The following is a 21,028-nucleotide window of genomic DNA, read 5'->3' on the forward strand; positions in this document are numbered from 1 at the left end:
ACTGAAGATTGTTTTTGGAGTTGCTGTTCTGTGGAAAACCCCTCAGCCTCCATTCATCTGGTAGTCATTAACACCCATCACTCTCCCTGTTTAGACGACGTCTATGCTACTGCTAATGTTATCATTAGATGATAGCTACAGTTTGCTACTGCTAATAGAACCATTAGATGATTAGAAGATTGGAAGATTTCACAAGGCTTGGGCATGAACATCTCTCACTCTCTCATTCCCTCTCTCTCTTTCTCTCTATGTCTTTGTCTATTTCGGTTGGCCCTTGTCTTTGTTCTTCTCATTTTCTCTCTATCTATCTCACTCTTTCCTTCCTGTCTTCCCCCCATCTCTCCCCTGTCTGATGATGTGTCTTCTACTGTCTGGATCCCAGCTAGCTGCCGCCTTAGCAACCTCTGATCTTCCTGGAGTCCAAAAAGACAAAGACAAACATCCACAGACAATCACATAACTACAAAAGGACCAACAAATAAATAAATCATTATTCTTTCTTCTTCTAGCATTATGACTGCCAATGGCCCCAGGAATAGATTACTTGGAGATTTCTTGCAATGACTGATGGATAGATGATTCACTTACTCAGACAAATGTATTTTGTTGGAAGTCACTTTGGATAAAGGCGTCTGTATAAATGCCAAAAATGTAAATGTAAAATGTAACAACAACAATAACAACAACAAAGCACATAAAAGACAAACACAGTGACATAGTAGTGACCAGACCACCAGGAGAAGCTGGAGGCTAGGAGACCAATCTCTCCCTGGGGGGACTCTCCTCAGCTGGCCCTCCTCCCCTCCTCCCCCCTGGCCCTCTTCCCCCCCCCTCCCCCCTCCTCCCCCCTGGCCCTCCTCCCCCCTCTCCCCCCTGGCCCTCCTCCCCCCTCCTCCCCAGAACAGCAGTCTGGGTCAGCACACAGGTCTGCGCTCCCATCTGTCTAGACATGCACTTCACTACTAATAAAACAGTGTCAGGGTCAGAATGAAAAAGTGTGTGTGTTTGTCTGTGTGCGTGGGTGTACACGTGCCTGCGTTCCATTATGCATATTATGTCATATTATATATAGTAATATTATGTCATGTGTGTGCAATACATGGCCAAAGATGTGAAGAAGTGAGTGAGTAAGTAAGTGTAAGCCTGTGAACAAATAAACAGTACACCAGATTTCTCTCTCCACCCCTGATATTCCTGTAAATAAAGAAAGTTGGGTTTGGAGTGGATTATGTTTCATCTTAGTTGCCAGTCTGAGCGCATGTGTATACAAGCAACCACATCTGCCCTCTCTCTAACTGATGCAATTAACAATTCACTAACAATTCACAATAAACAATTCACTCGTTTATTTTTCCTTTCTGTAGATATATTGTACTAATACACAGTAACACAGCTGTGAAAAACTATTTTGATTTAAGGCATTCATACTCAATATGTACGTATATGTAGGAAATGTTAGGATGCTTAAATGGTACAGTCATTTAACCAGATACACCAGAAGCATGAAGGGTTGCGTGTGTGAATGCAGAATAAACAGCCCACCCAGCCCTTTGTTTCTGCAAGGAATTTCAAATAATAATAATTTAAAAAAACATTCCTGGTGTTGAACTTTTTGTTTCATGTTAAGTGTCCTGTCTGAATATCTTGGAATGGGGCTGTATCTCCAACATCATATTCCTCCGAATCGAAATAAACTAGGTAGATTGTATTTACATTCATACGGTTGTTTTTCATTACAGGTATTCCTATTTTATGTATGTGCATACTATTAATATTGTTTCTATTACATTAGCAATGTATGAAGCTGAGTGAATATGTTTTTAAGTGTCCAAAAGTCATGTTTATTACACTTTCATAAGCCCAGTCATACGGACACTTAAAAATGTCACCACACAGGTCACATACCGCATGTATGTTAGTGTCATCACCACACAGGTCACATACCGCATGTATGTTAGTGTCACCACACAGGTCACATACCACATGTATGTTAGTGTCACCACACAGGTCACATACCACATGTATGTTAGTGTCACCACACAGGTCACATACCGCATGTATGTTAGTGTCACCACACAGGTCACATACCACATGTATGTTAGTGTCATCACCACACAGGTCACATACCACATGTATGTTAGTGTCACCACACAGGTCACATACCGCATGTATGTTAGTGTCATCACCACACAGGTCACATACCGCATGTATGTTAGTGTCACCACACAGGTCACATACCACATGTATGTTAGTGTCACCACACAGGTCACATACCACATGTATGTTAGTGTCACCACACAGGTCACATACCACATGTATGTTAGTGTCATCACCACACAGGTCACATACCGCATGTATGTTAGTGTCACCACACAGGTCACATACCACATGTATGTTAGTGTCACCACACAGGTCACATACCGCATGTATGTTAGTGTCATCACCACACAGGTCACATACCGCATGTATGTTAGTGTCACCACACAGGTCACATACCACATGTATGTTAGTGTCATCACCACACAGGTCACATACCACATGTATGTTAGTGTCACCACACAGGTCACATACCGCATGTATGTTAGTGTCATCACCACACAGGTCACATACCGCATGTATGTTAGTGTCACCACACAGGTCACATACCACATGTATGTTAGTGTCACCACACAGGTCACATACCACATGTATGTTAGTGTCACCACACAGGTCACATACCACATGTATGTTAGTGTCACCACACAGGTCACATACCACATGTATGTTAGTGTCATCACCACACAGGTCACATACCGCATGTATGTTAGTGTCACCACACAGGTCACATACCACATGTATGTTAGTGTCATCACCACACAGGTCACATACCACATGTATGTTAGTGTCACCACACAGGTCACATACCACATGTATGTTAGTGTCACCACACAGGTCACATACCACATGTATGTTAGTGTCACCACACAGGTCACATACCACATGTATGTTAGTGTCACCACACAGGTCACATACCACATGTATGTTAGTGTCACCACACAGGTCACATACCACATGTATGTTAGTGTCACCACACAGGTCACATACCACATGTATGTTAGTGTCACCACACAGGTCACATACCACATGTATGTTAGTGTCACCACACAGGTCACATCCACATGTATGTTAGTGTCATCACCACACAGGTCACATACCACATGTATGTTAGTGTCATCACCACACAGGTCACATACCACATGTATGTTAGTGTCATCACACAGGTCACATACCGCATGTATGTTAGTGTCATCACCACACAGGTCACATACCACATGTATGTTAGTGTCATCACCACACAGGTCACATACCACATGTATGTTAGTGTCATCACCACACAGGTCACATACCGCATGTATGTTAGTGTCACCACCACACAGGTCACATACCACATGTATGTTAGTGTCATCACCACACAGGTCACATACCGCATGTATGTTAGTGTCATCACCACACAGGTCACATACCACATGTATGTTAGTGTCACCACACAGGTCACATACCACATGTATGTTAGTGTCACCACACAGGTCACATACCAGGTCACATACCTGTGTATGTTAGTTGACATATTGAAACTTGTATTTCTGAGATGGAAGTCAGCAGCACACATTGACAATCAATCAAATGTCATAACATGTTTTGATTGCACCAATGACTGTATATACAGCGATGCAGTGTTTTTTTTATGATGAGGCAATTACGTTTCTTTACATGGTAATTATGGTTAGGATGACTGTACGACCCAGTTGATCATGCATGCACAGTAATGATGATTTAGTGGTGTGGTTCCAAACATAATAAAACAGGAATGAATTGGGGTTTCGGAATACACCAGCTAATCAAGTAGCATAGTGGCAAGAATAAACACATAATAATATTGTATATATATATATATATATATATATATATATATATATATATATATATATGTGTGTGTAATATATTATACAGTACATAACTGTATTTATTTTGGTCTCCGCTATACAAATAAAAGTTATTATTATTATTATTATTATTATTATCAAGCACGGCCAAATGCTGTGGAACATACGTTTATTTTCTCAGTCTTTTGTGGCAAGGGGGATCGGTTTTGTGGCGGAAACGTCCTTCTAATTTAGAACCTTTCAGCTCCAGCAAATGTTTACAACATAATCTAGATACAGTAGAACTCGACGAAAACAGTTTGTTGGACTGTTTTTGACAGTTCATGCTAATGTGCAGGTAATTTGAGCTTGACTTGGCAGATGGGAGTTTGTGTTTTGTGTCCAAGCTGACAATTTGATTTGATTAGTTTTTATTGCGGTTTGGTGGTGGCGTCTGCTCTCCAGAGAGCTAGATATAACACAACTAGTATTGCCTATGTCTATGATATGAGTCATCATCTAAGTGCTTACTTTCCTCTTCTCTCCTCTCCTAGGTTGTGTTGACCCCCTTCTTCTCTCTCTCTCTCTCTCTCTCTCTCTCTCTCTCTCTCTCTCTTCACTTTTTAGCATTTTGCATTCATTTACATTTACATTTTTGGCATTTAGCAGAGGCCTTTATCCAAAGTGACTTACCACAAATTAATTTGTCTAAGTAAGTGGATCATCTAACCATCAGTCATCGCCAGGAAAAGTAACATCTGCTCGGGCCAGGGGACATTGGCAGTCATAATGCTAGAAGAAGGAAGAATTATGTTTCGAAATGTTTTTATTCTTTTGGATACTGGATCCAAAAATCTAGTATCATTCTGGCTGAGCATTAGACAAAGACTCTTTGATGGTGTTTAGGAATTATTAGCCGTATGAATGTGAAGGTCCCTTGTAGTTGGTATGAGTGTGAGATGCTCTATGTCCTCAGACAGTTATGTATTGCAGGTACACTTGGTCTCAGACACTAGTCCCCACTAGACACGACCTCGTCCCCCTCCACACCCCCTCCCATTGCCTCAGGTTTGACGACCAAACCACCCTCAAGACCACCAGGACCAAGTTCTGGACCTGGGGTGATGGGGCCTTTTCAGCCACAGCCCCATCCCTCTGGAACACCCTTCCTAACCACGTCAGACAGGCCAACACCCTCCCAACATTTAAACAGGCCCTCAAAACCCACCTCTTCAAGCTCGCCTTCACCAGTTAACCCTCTCTACCTCCCCTTCCCATGTGTCCCCAGCACTACCTTAAGTCCCTATACTTTCTTCTATTACCTTTTGTTTCTTTTTATTATTATTACTCAATCTTTTCCGTTTGTAAAGAGTCTTTGAGTGTCTATAAAAGCGCTATATAAGTCTAATGTATTATTATTATTATTATAGTCATCTCTCCCTCTCTCTCTCTCTCTCACTTTCTCTCCCTCTAATTTCTCCTTCATTGTTTCTTTCTTGCTTGCTTTCCACCCTCCGTCTCTTTTAATCTCTCCTCCACTCCTTCCATCTCACCCTCCTCTCCCTCCCTCCATCTCTCTCTCTTTGTTTCTTTACCCTCGCCAACCAGGTCTCAATCCAGCTGGCAGAGGCCTAGAGGGACGTAAACATTTAGGAGCAGACCTCGCCAGGCCCAGGTGCAGAGAGAGGGATGAGGAGGAGAAGAGAAAAGAAGAGGGGAGAAGGAGGAGGAGGTGGGGAGGGGGTGGGGTGGTTTGTCTTGGCTGGATATATCTCCCTCTGCCTTGTAACCTAGCTTCACTGTTTCCTGTCTAGGTTTAATCCCCTTTTATTGTTATTTGGAGATAAGTGGAAAGTTCCCTTGGAGCGCTAATCTAATCAAATGGCTCAGTGGGGCTGGGACAGATATACTACACCCTGGTCTCACTCAGCCTCTCAGTGGGGCTGGGATCACCCTGGTCTCACCCTGGTCTCACCCTGGTCTCACTCAGCCTCTCAGTGGGGCTGGGATCACCCTGGTCTCACTCAGCCTCTCAGTGGGGCTGGGATCACCCTGGTCTCACTCAGCCTCTCAGTGGGGCTGGGATCACCCTGGTCTCACTCAGCCTCTCAGTGGGGCTGGGATCACCCTGGTCTCACTCAGCCTCTCAGTGGGGCTGGGATCACCCTGGTCTCACTCAGCCTCAGTGGGGCTGGGATCACCCTGGTCTCACTCAGCCTCGGGGTGGAGCTGCTCCATGGCTGTGCAGTTGCACATGTGACCTTTCTATAGCAATACCCTCAGAACTCCACACACGTCTAAATAAACAATGCAAAGTGAGACCATGTGTAGTATATCTGATATGTAGTCACTGAAGCTTAGAGGTGAGGTGTGTGTGTGTGCCTGTGTGTGTCTGTGTGTGTATGTATGTGTGCGTATGTGTGTGTGTGTGTGTGTGTGCGTGTGCGTACGTGTGTGCGTGTGCTTCCGTGTGTGTTTGTATGTGCGTGCATGCATGCGTGCGTCCGTGTGTGTGTGTGTGTGCGTACGTGTGTGTGTGCATGCGTGCGTGCGTGCATGTGTGTGTGCGGGCATGTACATATGTGTATCTGTTTGTGCATGTGTTGGTGACGGAGGAGGTATTAAATAACATTCAGATGACTCAGTGTTACTCAAGAGTGGTAGAGAATGCCAGATACGTAACTACACAGACTGAAGGGTACAATTATGCCGTGATATTAAGTGCCTGCTGTAATTCTCATGCTATCCTGGCGTGGGTGCAAATACAACAAGCTCACACATTCGTTTATTCACATGTTTATTTTATTGTGTTACTTTTATTGGAAGGTTTCAGTTTTATGGTGATGTCTGATGTGTGTCACGAAACCCATAACTAAAAAAAAATGCCCTCTGGAAAGAAAGAAGAAAAAATAAAGAAAATAGCCTTCATTCTTTCTTCTGGGATTTAAATGAAAGACACGAAGTGTGATTGATGGACAGATATTTGGCCTCTCGGATATCGCCCTGGGAGAACGCCCAGGACATGAGGTCATGTGACCAACGATGCATGGATACGCCCACAGGCATATCATTTTTTTCAGTTTTTTTACAGATTATGAAAGAGGAGATTGTAAGCTTTCAAATGATGTATCATACATTGAAAATAGTTTAAGAAGATATGCTTATTTGTATACCTCCAACCAAATACCGGAGAAACTCGATCTGAATCAACATTGCTATGAACATAACTGAGAGCTGCCAAGTCTCACGCAATCGCCGTGAGACTCACGCATTTCAACCAGTTCTCACGCTCTCACGCCGCATCTCTATTTCTCACGGCGAGAAATAACAATTGTTTTACGGGACGGGAAATTCCTTGAAAGAAAGCTACAGGACATGAGTTTCGTGGCATCTTTCTGCACGCACGTTAAATTGAGTCTGCAATCGAAGCGGCAGGCGAGCGCTGATGGAAGAACCTGTGTTCACGCAAGCTGCAAGAACGTAGCAAGCAGTGGTTTGCGATTTTTTTCGCGTGCCCGATTTTTTTTTCGCGTGCACGCGCGCTCAAAACAAAGACGTAATTTCACTTTGCCCACGCAATACCCACTTAAACATGTGTGAGGATATGTAACAGCGTTTTGTGACAGAACTTTCACTTTCATTCATGAAATTCACCCCGTCTGTGTTACTGTTTACACAAGTACAATCACAGTGTGACAGTCAGATGGAGCATTCGGTAAACAACAACAGCAAGGTAATGCATCAGTTGAGTTAAAGAAAACAAACTCTTACCTTTGATGACAGAACATGAGCCGTGTTTACCCGTACCTCCGCCGTTCTGTCGTGGTGATTTTAGAGGCAATAGATTATTTTTGCCCCCACGTTAGGTGCGAGGCTGCTCGGTTAACCCATTAGCGGGTACATTATTAGTTGCACAAAATAGGCTGATTTAATTGACCATGAACATCAGAGACAGACATTACGAATGTTCATTTAAAATACTCCGGAAGCCCGGAAGTCGGAAGTCCTCAGCATAATGCATTGTCTGCAATACAACTGGATATTCAGGACGCACATTTTTGTGCCCCGGCCAAGAAATAGAGACAGCCAATTGGAGCGCTGCTACAGCTCACGTGTAAGCGAAAAGTATTCGGCCTGGCATAGACTTGCATTGACCGGCGCCCCGACTCCTCCCCCTATGTATTTTAACAGTGAATTTTACACACACACAGATAAAAATGTTTATTGTATTGGAGGATTTTTAATGAATGCTGATAGGCGCCGACAGAATATCAGCCGCATTTTGTGAATAAACAATGTTTATTTAAAAAAAAAACTTTCACAAATCGCAACTAGGAAGTGAAGGTGGGGCCGGCGCCCCAGCGCCCTCTATCGGCCAGCCGCCACTGGAGAGAGGTTAGAGAGAGAGGTTACAGAGAGAGAGGTTACAGAGAGAGAGAGAGAGAGGTTAGAGAGAGAGGTTAGAGAGAGAGGTTACAGAGAGAGAGAGAGGTTACAGAGAGAGAGGTTAGAGAGATAGATTACAGATGTTAGAGAGAGAGGTTAGAGAGATAGGTTACAGAGAGAGAAAGAGAGAGATAGAGGTTAAAGAGAGAGAGAGAGGTTAGAGAGAGAGAGGTTACACAGAGAGCTTACAGAGAGAGAGAGAGAGAGAGAGAGAGGTTAGAGAGGTTACAGAGAGAGAAAGAGTGGTGGGGGTTGCGATGTTGAGGGTAAAGAGTGCGCTCCAGGACCATAATGACGCATGGGAGATCGCCGACATCGGCAACAAACCCCACCATCATGGTCAAACCATGTAATGACCACCCATTAAGAACATAGCATAGCATTTCTCCGGCTAACCTTGCGTTTTCAGACCATGGTGCTACTCAGCAGTTCTGGCAGGTTCCCTGTCAACAAAGCTTCTTGTGCGTCAGCTGTTTGTGTCCTCACATTATCACACTGTGATGCCGTTTTATTGTCCTGTCATTGCCAACCGAAACCAGATGTTGTTGTGTGGAGTCCATAGGGTGTGTGTGTGTGTGTGAGAGAGAGAGAGAGAGGGAAATAAAGAGAGAGAGAGAGAGAGAGAGAGAGAGAGAGAGAGAGAGAGAGAGAGAGAGAGAAAGAGAGTGTGTGCATGCTTATATGACTGCCTGCCAGCCTGTGTGCATGTTTGTGTGTGTGCGTGTGTGTGTGTGCGTGTGTGTGTGTGTGCATGTGTGTGTGTGTATCCCATTCATGAGCGTGTTTCTTTGAATAAGTGTGTGGTCCACATTGTCTGTTTACACATATATTGTTATGGTAATGATGGCTCTAAATTGTGCTGTTGTTGCATTTACGTTCCTCTCTACCTCGGTCCTGTAAACTAGGAGACAGACACACAGAGCACCATGTCATCAGAGAGCACACCTACCTAATCTGATCCTAACTATCTATCACTACCTATCTTCCACCGTAGATTGAAGACCCATTTCTTCAGGCTACATTTTAACTGTCCCTCCTAAAGACCTCCAGTTTCTCAACTATAAATCGATAAGTAAATAATAATAATAATAATAATAATTCTTTCTTCTAGCATCTATCGACTCTGATTATCGGTTCGATTCTTTATCGATTCCCTTTTCGATTCCTGATCACTTTTCTGTGTGGAAAAAAGAAGGCCTACACAGGTTTTCAGCATCAACGCAGCTGTTTTATTATGTTGAGTCTCTGAACACAGTGTATAATATCTGAACATAACATTTGAATATAAATAAAATGAGCTTCAGCAGCTGGCTGTAGCTTCAGAGCTATCTGTAGCAACAGTCTGTCTGTCATCAGCTAAAATGGGTGAAATGGGAGAATATGTGACGCGATCTGATGGAATGATTAAGGAGGGGGCAAAGTCATTTTTCTGTTTTTTACATATGCTTAAACTACAGATTGTAAGCTTTCAAATGATGTGTCATACATAGACATCGGGAAAAAATGTAAGACGACATGAGTATTTGAAACTTGTTAACCCTGAAAACTAAATCCTGAGAAAAAGTCTTTCAAAGATTTGGGACTTTTTCACACCTTCACACCGGCAGGTAATGGGCGGTAACAATAGCTGGTCAACCCCACCCCCAACCACTCCCCCTCTAGATTGACAGCTATCAGCTGTCAATACCTGTCAGTATTGGACACTGGGTCAGACAGCTATAGTTATACAGCTATAACATTATTACCTAGCAAGGTATTACCTAAGCTAATTACCCAGCTTATTATTATTTATGGTTTTTGTAACTGTTATTGTTAGTCTTTTAATGATACAAAAAAGTCTTCAATCAGAATCAGAATTTATTTTACAGTACACAAGAATAGGTAGGATAAAGATATCACTGTAAATATTGTGTCATACACAGAATATGGGCACACAGTGCCAAACACTTCACACCAATATTGCACGTCACGTCAGGTCGACCAAAGCATCTAATAAAAAAATATATATATAAATAACCACGGCAAATGTAAAAGTGCACCAAATCACAGTACTGCAATCAGAATTAACCATGTAAAAAGAGTAAAAGTAAAAAAGTGGCACGTTATTACAGTGATAAATTGCTCCTATCCGAGGCACAGAGTTACAGCTCAAATCTAGACTTTATAAAATAACATCTGGCATGACTGGATTCTTAATAGGACTAGATGTTAAAATCCCTAAATAATTAGCACAACAATTGACTGAGTGGAGTTGGAGATGTCCTCTTGGGTGGAGTGGAATTTGGCAATGATCACGTGGTGCCACCAGTACGACACATCTTCAGTTGTGGTCCCCGACCTCATTGGGTGTTTCGGCCATTTATCACAAGACACCCTCTGCCGAGGTTGGCCCACCACAGGAGGAGGAGGAAAAAGCAGAACAATAGTGCGGCAAGCTGTGCAAAGTACAATCAGTGTGCAATTCCTGCATTCCTCCTGTGTGTTTCTCCTGCAGCTACAAACGGACAGCCTTTTTCTGAGGTGCCTTTTTCAGAGGTGCTGTGGAGTCTGGGGGGCAGGGGCATGTAGTGTCTTTCGCCTCATCAGTACAGAATTCTCTGATCTTGTCAAAAAGGTACTTCTGTCTGGCCACGTCAAGTCCGGGTGGGGCTTGCACAGGAAGAGCACCTCTGGGGGGCTTGACATCAGTGTGTTTCAGTAGCTGAAACTCGACTGCTTCTGCCCCGTGGTATTCCCTGGCCATAACCACGCCAGGTCTCCGAGCATCAAAGCTGCAACAGAATAAAGACAATGCATTAAATGATTGCCCACAGTAAATGAAATTATATGACCGCCATACTATGTTCATAAAATGAAATAGGTAAATACATGACAATGAATTACCTGAAGTGCTGGTAACTCTTAATCTGTGGGAGCGTTCGGAAGTAGCCACCCAGATGCTTTTGCCAGTCGTAGGTTTGAACCAGCACGGTGCCATTCTCCAGGCCTACAAGCTGGGGGATGTTGACGTGTTTCACTGGAGAGCTGGCCCTCACGACTCTAGCAATGTCATCCAAAGTGTCCACTCTGGTCTTCCTGAAGCACTGCTTGACAAGGCCAAAGCACCAGTCGGGGCCAAACTTGGTGTGGCCTGCAATCAGGAAGTGGAGGCCCAGTGTCTTGTGAAGGCCATGCATGGTCCGCCAGGCACAGTACCACAACATGAAGTTGTTCTTGTTTTGGCCACTGCAGTTGTCACAGTTCAGGTCCACTGATGTTTCTCCAACTCCATACTTCTCGAAGAAGTGATGCAGGTAATTGATGACTGCGTTGCTGCCCTTACTCGATGCTATCCCTTCATCGATGAGGTAGTTCACCTGCTTAGGCATCCCTTCACAGGAGACACCAAAGAGGCCGCACTTGCGTGGAGTCAGAAAGTACATGGGCCCTGGTTGATGAGGGTTAGTGGGGTAGTGGACCTAAGAAAGAGAGGGAAAAGAGGAAGAGAAGAAAAAGATTAGATGCAGTGAAAAGTAACATCACGTGTGTGGGTAAATGAAATTCAATCAACCAAATCAACAGTGTCATAGGATGAACTTATTCTCACCTGTTGTGCAAAATCAAAACGGTAGTGCATTGTGATTTCCTTGCTTGCTGGTGTGGAGGGGCCAAGAGAGAGCTGCAAGTCCTTACAGACCTTCGCACATGCAGCATTCATGTTCTGGTAGCAAGAACGTTCCTTTGCAACACGGTCTAGATGCTGCTCCTGCTTCTTCAGCTTGGCTGATTTCACCACATCCGGCAGATTGGCACTTCGGAACACTTGGTAGTTGTTCCTCTGGCACTCCCAGCACAGATCTGTCCGGGGTTTGGTGCTGGTTATGTCAGGGAGCAAGTCCTTCCACAGCTTTCGGAAGGCTTGCGCACCAACAACACGTTGCTCTGCAAAAGAAGATTTTATGAGTATGAGATTGGATTGCTCAGTCGATGCTACGTGTTGTTTCATGTTCAATGCAATGGCAAAATGTGATGATGTAACAATCATGCTATTATCACATGAATTCCATTCCCATGTGCTTAACATAATCTATTCTATAGTCTCAATGAATGTGCCTTTTTTTAAACAAACCCCCCCATTGTATTGGCAATAGCAACTTCAGGCTCATGAATCTGAATTTGTTAATTGCACATTAGCATGGCTATCACAGTGTATTTAACACAGGGCCTGGCTGTTAACAACACAGCCATCAGTCAAGTCATTTTAAAAAGTTGTTTTAGCATATTTAACACAATGTAACATATTTTACATTATGTTACATTTCTGTAATATTGGATTGTAGTCCCACACACACATTTTACATACCAGATTTTTGCAGAGCATCACTGTAGAGACGCCAGACGGAGGTTTTGGTGACATTGGACGGCAGCAGTTTAGCACTGTAGTCCCTGTGTCCAGGGTGTCTGCCAGGAAGAATAATGGCGTGATCTTCAGCGTAGTTTTTGATGAATTTCACGACTCCCTCGATGTCAACAGTGGTGTGAAAGTTTTTGTTTTTCCGACATGTCTTCCTCTCGCGTGGCAGAGCACCGTGCTCCTGGTACCATTGGGAAATGGTATGGAGAGTTCGGCTGCTGATCCTGAGCAAAAAAACAACAGAACGTATAAATAGACTAATAGCAATAGCTAATGTCTGCTAGCTAGCATGGCTAACGCCACGATACATACTAGGTCATTACTACTAACAACACAACAGAACGTATAAATAACAGCACAGTAGAAATAGCTAATGTCTGCTAGCTAGCATGGCTAACGCCACGATACATACCAGGGGCCTCATTCATAAAAAAGTACTTGAACGTCATCTTTGACTTTGACGTAAGCACATTTGTGACAACTGACAATGAAAAGGGCTACCTGTAGGCGAAATAATTTTTCTGTTTTTTACATGTGCTTAAACTACAGATTGTAAGCTTTCAAATGATGCATCATACATTGAAATCGGAAACAAATTGAAGACGACATGAGTATTTGAAAGTTGCTACACCTGAAATCACTAAGCACAGAAAATCCCCTTCAAAGATATTGTTTTTTCTCACCTTCACAGCCAGGTAATGGGCGGTAACAATGTCTGGTTAACCCCACCCCCAACCACTCAGCTGTCAATATCTGTCAGTGTTACTCACTGGGTCAGACAGCTATAGCTAACATTATTACCTAGCAAGGTATTACCTAAGCTAATTAGCCAGCTTATCATTATGGAGGCTTTATGGTTGTTGTAACTATTATTATTTTAATGAAAAGTCTTGAATCAGAATCTGAATTTATTTTACAGTACACAATAATACAAATCTTTGGCTGTGGTTCTTCAACATAAGCTTTGCAGCAAGGTACATAATCAGGGCTGCCAAGTCTCACGCAATCACCGTGAGACTCACGCATTTCAACCAGTTCTCACGCTCTCACGCCGCATCTCTATTTCTCACGGCGAGAAATAACATAAAATATTTTTGAAATTCCTTGAAAGAAAGCTACCGGACATGAGTTTCGGGGCATCTTTCTGCACGCGCGTTAACTTGAGTCTGCAATCGAAGCGGCAGGCGAGCGCTGATGGAAGAACCTGTGTTCACACGAGCTGCAAGAACGTAGCAAGCAGGGTTGCCAGATTGGGCTACTTTTGGTCACACTGGACGGGTGGATTCGGCAGCTTTTAGACCGGTTGGGCTGGACATTGTCAATTCCATCTGGCAACCGTGGTAGCAAAATATGTGCATACATTACAACATCGTATCTGGTAGCCTACTGGACTGGGTTGCACCAATATGGCGTAAGTCATTACTAAATGCAGGCATTTAGTAGTTACTAAACCCCTAGTTGTTACTAGCTAGTTTCAAACTAGTTGTTTACTAATTTCGGTTGCACCACGCCAATCTTTTGCCAATCTTAGCTAGTAAATACTCAGTTTTGGTAACTGTTTTTTGTTTCTCTACTGTAACATAACCAGGTACATTAATAATAATAATTATTAATAATTACAATTTACAATACAAATACAACAATTGGGGGTCCCTCCCAAAAAATGTGGGCGTGCTGTGCGCGCACAAAATCACCCACCAAGCCCTCATTCTGACCCAGGAAAAACCCTGGTATGTACTGTATAACATGATAGCCATCTATGAGCAATGCACTGTATATAAGATGATGACCACAGGTCTTTCTGCTGCTGACCAAGAGGCTGAGTCCTGTTGATGGGGCCAATTTTTCTTTCAGAGTCTGTAGGCTACTGTATTTGTTTATTAAGATTTCATAAATATGATATATTGTCAGAATTTTTTTCTTGTTTTATAAAATGTTATTATTTATTATTTTCATTTCTTGTGCTGGTTTATTATGAACAACATGTAAAATTGCAGGAAACTAGCACAAATAATTGGGTGGGAGAGAGGGGCCGCCGCTGCCAAAACGTTCACAGTTTTGGGTCGCTCCACCTCCAAAAAATCTCACTCCAAACTTTTGGTGAAACTTGGCAGCCCTGTACATAATCACAACAATACCATCATCACAATAATCACAAGTAAATAAGTAAAGTAAGTAATGATAAGTAATAAAGTGATAAGTGATGGTAGTCGCACTACAGCAGAATTAAAGTGCAATCAATAGTGTAACATGCTGTGCAAAGTTCAACAAGATGAAAATGAAAGTGTTCAGGTATTTCTCAAGTAGTCAGGTAGTGTGCAATTCCTGTGTCCTAATGTCCTCAACATTAGCATTGCAGCAAGGTACATAATCACAATAATAAGTAAATGAGTAAAGTAAGTAATGATAAGTAATACAGTTTTCGGAGTTTTCTGAGGTTTTCTGAGGTGCTGTGGCGTCTGGTGGGCATGTGGTGTCTTTGGCCTCATCTGAACAGAATTCTCTGATCAAAAAGATACTTCTGTCTTCTGAAACAGACAAACATAAACACAGTTAGCTAGCTGTACACGGTATCAACAACACAACTTATAAGAACAGCATAATGCTATGCGATTGTTTTAGAAAGTCTTACGCAATACCACACAACTTACTAGCTAATGCTAGCTAGCTAACACGGCTAGCCCAACCCAAGTAACAAAAGAAAACAGTTAACTAACTGTACACAGTAGCAACAACACAACTTATAAGAACAGCATAATGTGCTACTATGCGATTGTTTTAGAAAGTATTTAAAAGGCAATACGACGACACATAACGTACTAGCTAATCCGCCGCCAGCACAAATCCACACACAACATTGAAATTACCGTAATTTCTAAACGGTTTGTGCAATCGAAAAAATTCCAACTGTCCCTGAAAGCTGAGATGTTGCACTTCAACCAACATATAGGGTATTACGGTAAAATGTGACGTGACGACATTCTCAGAGTCCATTTACACACAGTGAAGGCGGAGGAGGAGTTACAAAATGGAGGAGGTTTTACAAAATGTTTGCTTGTGTAAAAATTGTTCCCTAACCTATTCTGAAGCTTTGGAAACGATGAAATAGTCTTTGCTATCTCTCGAGGGTAAACAAGTATTATTATTATTATTATTAAAAATGTCTCGGAAATCATTGAGGGTGTCAAAACCTCCATCTCGATTTATCCAGGACGACAGCGAACATGGGGACGTGATTTCGTCAGAGTGAGTTTTTTTTGTTTGTTTGTTTGTTGTAGCCTAACACATTTGTAGCCTAACTTTTTGGGTAACTCGCATAATATTTTCCTTCGGGATGAATGAGACTCAAGCTATAATCTTATGTTATATTATCTACATTACTTTTAGCATGCCTTCTGAGGGGAGGAATGGAAGTATTGAGAGGGGAGAGAGTGCACACCACAGCCGTAACATCGGGCACGGTGCCGGTGGTGACAGCTTCAGAAGCCGGTCACCAATCAGAGCAACCGGTTGGAAAACGGAGGCAGACCCTGACATTGCCCCCAAACCACCACGGTTTGCTCCCAAAAGGAGCCCCGGAGTTCAGCCCCCCCTCAACACTGGGAATCCATCCCCAGGCGAAATATTTTTACAGTTCTTTGATGAGGAGATAATGAGAGTGCTGTGTAACAACACAAACAGCAAAGCAGCAAAGAATAAAGAGAATGGCAAAACATTTGTGTGGAGAGAGTTGACCCCTGCAGACATGAAGCAGTACCTGGGCATCATGCTTTACATGGCGGTGCTGCACCTGCCCAAGGTGAGAGATTTTTGGAGGAAAGAAACCATCTTTCATGTGCCGTTTCCAGCCACCATGATGCCCAGAGACCGCTTCATGGCAATTTCTGCCAATCTCCACATGAGCGATCCAACTGAAGATGTGGAGAATGACAGAAAAAGGGGCACTGAAGAATATGACCTCCTCCACCGGGTCAGGCCACTGTATGGCATGATCAGGAACCGCTGCATGGCCATTTACCATCCCAGGCAACACATCTCTGTCGATGAGAGGATGGTCGCCACCAAGGCCCGGTTGTCCATAAAACAGTACATGAGGGCAAAGCCCACCAAGTGGGGGCTGAAGTTTTTTGTTCTTGCCGATGTAAATGGCTATACCATCGACTACAGGCTCTACACCGGCAAGTCCAAGTTTGCCACTGGGAAGGGTCTGTCGTTTGATGTTGTGGCTGACCTGGTGAACAAGAACTTCCTGGGCTCTGGTTATCACATATATTGTGATAACTACTACACCAGCCCAGCCCTCTTCAGACACCTCGGCCAGCAGGGATTTGGGGCATGTGGAACCTACCGGCAGGGTAGAGTTGGCACTCCATCCTCTCAGGAGAATGCTGTGTGTAAAAGGTAATAACAGTAATAATACTATCTAGACAGAATAATAATAGTAATAATACATTTGATTTTATTTGTAATGCACTTTTTGTTTGAAACACCTCAAAGGTCACCACGAGGAACCATCCGGTGGATCAGGGATGGTAACCTGCTCTTTGTAAAGTGGATGGACACGAGAGAGGTGTCCATGTGCACCAATGTCCATCCAGTCTACACTGGCGAGACGGTACTGCGCTGGCAGAAGACAGGTATTGACATAATGCTGTAATGTAACCTTTTTGTCAGTTGATGAATAAATGACAGGAGCAAAACACATTGAATTACCATTGTGACAATGTGCACCCTCCTTTTCTCTCCTATCTATCTAGCTGATGGACAAAATGAGAGGGTCCCCATCCCCAGGCCCACAGCTGTCGGGGAGTATAATAAGTACATGGGGGGTGTTGATACATCTGACCAGATGCTGGGGACAAACTCTGTCCACCGCAAAACCAGGCGGTGGCCTATTACTGTGTTCCAGCACTTTGTGGACATTAGTATGACAAACAGCTACATAGTCCACAAGGAGCTATGTAAAAGCAAGCAGGAGGTATGTAATTGTACTCTTCTGTATTTTGCACTGTCCTGTCTTGTCCTTGCACCTTTTGTATGCTTGTCTACTTATTGTTATGCACCAACATTCCAAAGCAAATTACATGTATGTGTGAAAACCCCCGGCAAGAGTAAATCTGATTCTGATTTTGTTTCAGGGACACATGACACGCCAGGACTTCCAGGAGCAGCTGACTGCCCAGCTCCTGGGAGTGCCACTGCATGGCAGGACGAAGAGGATCCCCAGCCAGGGCCATTTCCCTGTCCCTGTGAGCGACGGTCAGGGGAAGGGCAAGACCGTGAGAGCCACCCTGGGGAGAAAGAGGTGCACTCTGTGCAAAAGAAACACTCCTTGGAGATGTAGAGAGTGTGGTGTGGGCCTCTGCCTTCAACTCGACAGGAACTGTTTCACTCTGTACCACGACTGAGTACAGTAGGCCTGTCTGTATATAGTTAGTTAGTTAGTCCTCTTCACCCCGTTGAGGGGCATAGGGCGTCCACCAGAGCTCTCCATCTCACTCTCTTTTAGGCCTGGGCCTTTGTTTCTTGCCAGCTCACCCCGATGTTCTTCAGGTCTTGGAGTGTGGAACGTCTCCAGGTGTTTTTCGGCCTTCCAGCTTTCCTCTTCCCTTGCGGGTTGTAGTCCAAGGCCTGTCTAGTGATGTTGTTGGAGTCCTTCCTAAGGGTGTGCCCTATCCAGCTCCACTTTCTCCTTTTGATGGTGGTAGCTATGCTGTCCTGGTTTGTTATTCTCCACAGCTCTTCATTTGTGATTCTGATGGGCCACCACAGCTTGAGGATGTACCGCAGGCATTTGTTGACTAACACCTGGATCTTGCTTGTGAGGCATAGCTTGTGTATATAGTCTGTTCTTAATTATTTGTATAATAGTCTGTTCTAAATCATTTGTATATAGTCTGTTCTTAATTATTTGTATATAGTCTGTTCTAAATTATTTGTATATAGTCTGTTCTTAATTATTTGTATATAGTCTGTTCTAAATCATTTGTATATAGTCTGTTCTTAATTATTTGTATATAGTCTGTTCTAAATTATTTGTATATAGTCTGTTCTTAATTATTTGTATATAGTCAATTTAATTTAACTAAAAACCCTCTAAAATCAATTCCGTTTTTGTGTTTTTCTTCCCTCAAAACATTTCAGTAATGTCAGATATTGAAAGCTGAAGTAATCCTGACAAAAGGAGCAAAGGCATTTACTCACAGGACATTATCTGACATTTTTACAGCCAAAACATTACAAAATACTTTTATTCTTGACTAAAAACCTATAAAACCCAATTCCGATTTTCTTTTTCCTCCATGTCACTAATCACTAGAATGGTCATTACTCTTGAACAATATAAGATATTTCTAACCTGTCTTCTATTCTGAATTGCCAACAGAATTGTGCATGCCTCATACCCTCTAACTTTCCTTCAAGCTTGTAAGTAAAATGGTTTAAAATGCAGTTTTATGATGGAGTATGGCAGCCGGAGAAGATTTTTGTAAAGATTGCTGTGTGAAATCTGCTGGATAAAGGATAGTTATTCTCAAATAATAAAATAAACATTGATACCATTTAAAAGTACTAGCTCTTCTCTTTAAAATGGTCATATCATTTTTGGCTCTGTGATGTAATATGAAAACACCAAAAATGTTCTTGTATCGGAATGCCATATTCCGGAATATGAACATGTGAAAATATGAATATAAAATTAGGTCTAAAAGGGTTAAAAGGCAATACGACGACACATAACGTACTAGCTAATGTTCGCTAGCTAACGCGGCTAGCCCAACAAACAAACAAAGGACTGTAGGCTACTTACTTGTGGTATGTTGATCCCGTGAAATCCATATGTTGTCCTAGTAAAGTTTGATTTATTGGGGACTTTCTTTGTGCCGTCAGTCATTACTGAACAATTGATGAGCTAAGCAGTGTTCATCTATGAACAAACTCAGAACACATTCTCATTGTAAACATTAAAACATGGCTTCCTTTGTCCCTCCCCCTTGAGCTCAACAGCCAATCACACCCAAGTGAAAGCATATGTTATTTCATGACAAACAAGCCTATTTTGTTGCTAGATTACACTTATTTAATGAACGTAAAACTGTTCGGAAAAATAACGAGTGGGTACTTCACATCTTCAAGTTGAATGTTAGCTGATAAAACGAAAATCTGAGTTTTAGGTCAGAAATACTTTGAAGACGAATTTGACGTATTTCTGTTTTCCGAGAGGTGTCTGTTTACATCGTCAGTCGACACATTTTTCTAAACCGTCGTAAGTATTATTTATAAAACGGGCTGAGATGGTTTAAAGTTGCGTACGTGCTTCCTTCTATAAATACCAAACATACTTGGAATTGAACGCAGGTGAATGAGGCTTGTATTAACGCCCTGTGATAGCGCCTCAATTATAGCGGCTGAATGAAGCCAAGTGCTGTAATATAATATAATACAGACAATATTATGTACTGTCTGTATTATATTATATTATAGCACTTGTCTTCATTCAGCCGCTATTTGAGCCGCTATCACAGGGCGTTAATACTATATTATAGGGTAGGCGTGCGTCTGGAAGCGGGAGAGGGCAGTAATACCACGTTCATTGATAAAATGACATAAGGGATGGAAAGGGGGGATGGCAGTTTTAGAAGGGGGATGATTTGGACTGTTTTTATTTCAGGGGGGGTGCCATTCCCCCTCATCCCGACTCAACTCGAAATCCAGTATCATTTAGCGTGTGGCCGGGCAAGGTCCGTTGTGGAGCGCACTATAGTGTTATATAATATATCATATCCTATATTATATTAAATTATTATAGTGCTTATATATAGGCATGTTGAAGAGAGATAGACAGCTCCGGAGGGATATAAAGAAAGACTGAAATACAATCATAAACAATAGTTGTTGGTTATAGTTCAATGCTATATTCTGACTCAGCCTGTTTGTAGGACAGGTGATGCTAACCAGCGCTAGTTCAACAGACCGTAGTAGACTTTCAGACACAAAGAGACGCGGAGTCAAAGAGCTCAGTTTTCTTGCGCAAGGAGAGTGATTCAGAGAGACCGTGTTTAAGGGTCAGTCAAAATCGATCTAATCTTTTCACTCTCCAAGTCAGCCTTTATTCTAACAGAATGGAAAGGAGGAGGCAGTTTGTGATCCTATCAGTCTCCTAGAAAAGGGGGGTGGTGTTCAGAACGAATCATTAACAGACGTGGCCGTGAGCGACCAAAACATGTTTTCGAAAAGTGACATGGAAATCTGATAAGCAGGGGAGAGAAGGGGCGAGCTGACCATCTCT

The 21,028-nt window shown here is 42.8% G+C and overlaps 1 protein-coding gene across 1 annotated transcript; it reads left to right on the plus strand.

Annotated features, from left to right (window-relative positions):
• Window positions 1–16,393: 16,393 nt before the first annotated feature.
• Window positions 16,394–18,227, plus strand: LOC308160381 (piggyBac transposable element-derived protein 4-like; the record flags this gene model as incomplete). The annotated part of the gene is made up of 4 exons (XM_080534296.1): window positions 16,394–17,142; window positions 17,239–17,378; window positions 17,499–17,719; window positions 17,880–18,227. The coding sequence occupies 4 exons, from the start codon at window positions 16,394–16,396 to the stop codon at window positions 18,147–18,149; spliced, it is 1,380 nt and encodes a 459-aa protein (XP_080390422.1). The 3' UTR covers window positions 18,150–18,227.
• Window positions 18,228–21,028: the final 2,801 nt, after the last annotated feature.

This window comes from Nansenia antarctica (genome assembly GCF_963989245.1).
Source record: "Nansenia antarctica genome assembly, chromosome: 6".
In the NCBI taxonomy this organism is placed as follows: Eukaryota; Metazoa; Chordata; class Actinopteri; order Argentiniformes; family Microstomatidae; genus Nansenia; species Nansenia antarctica.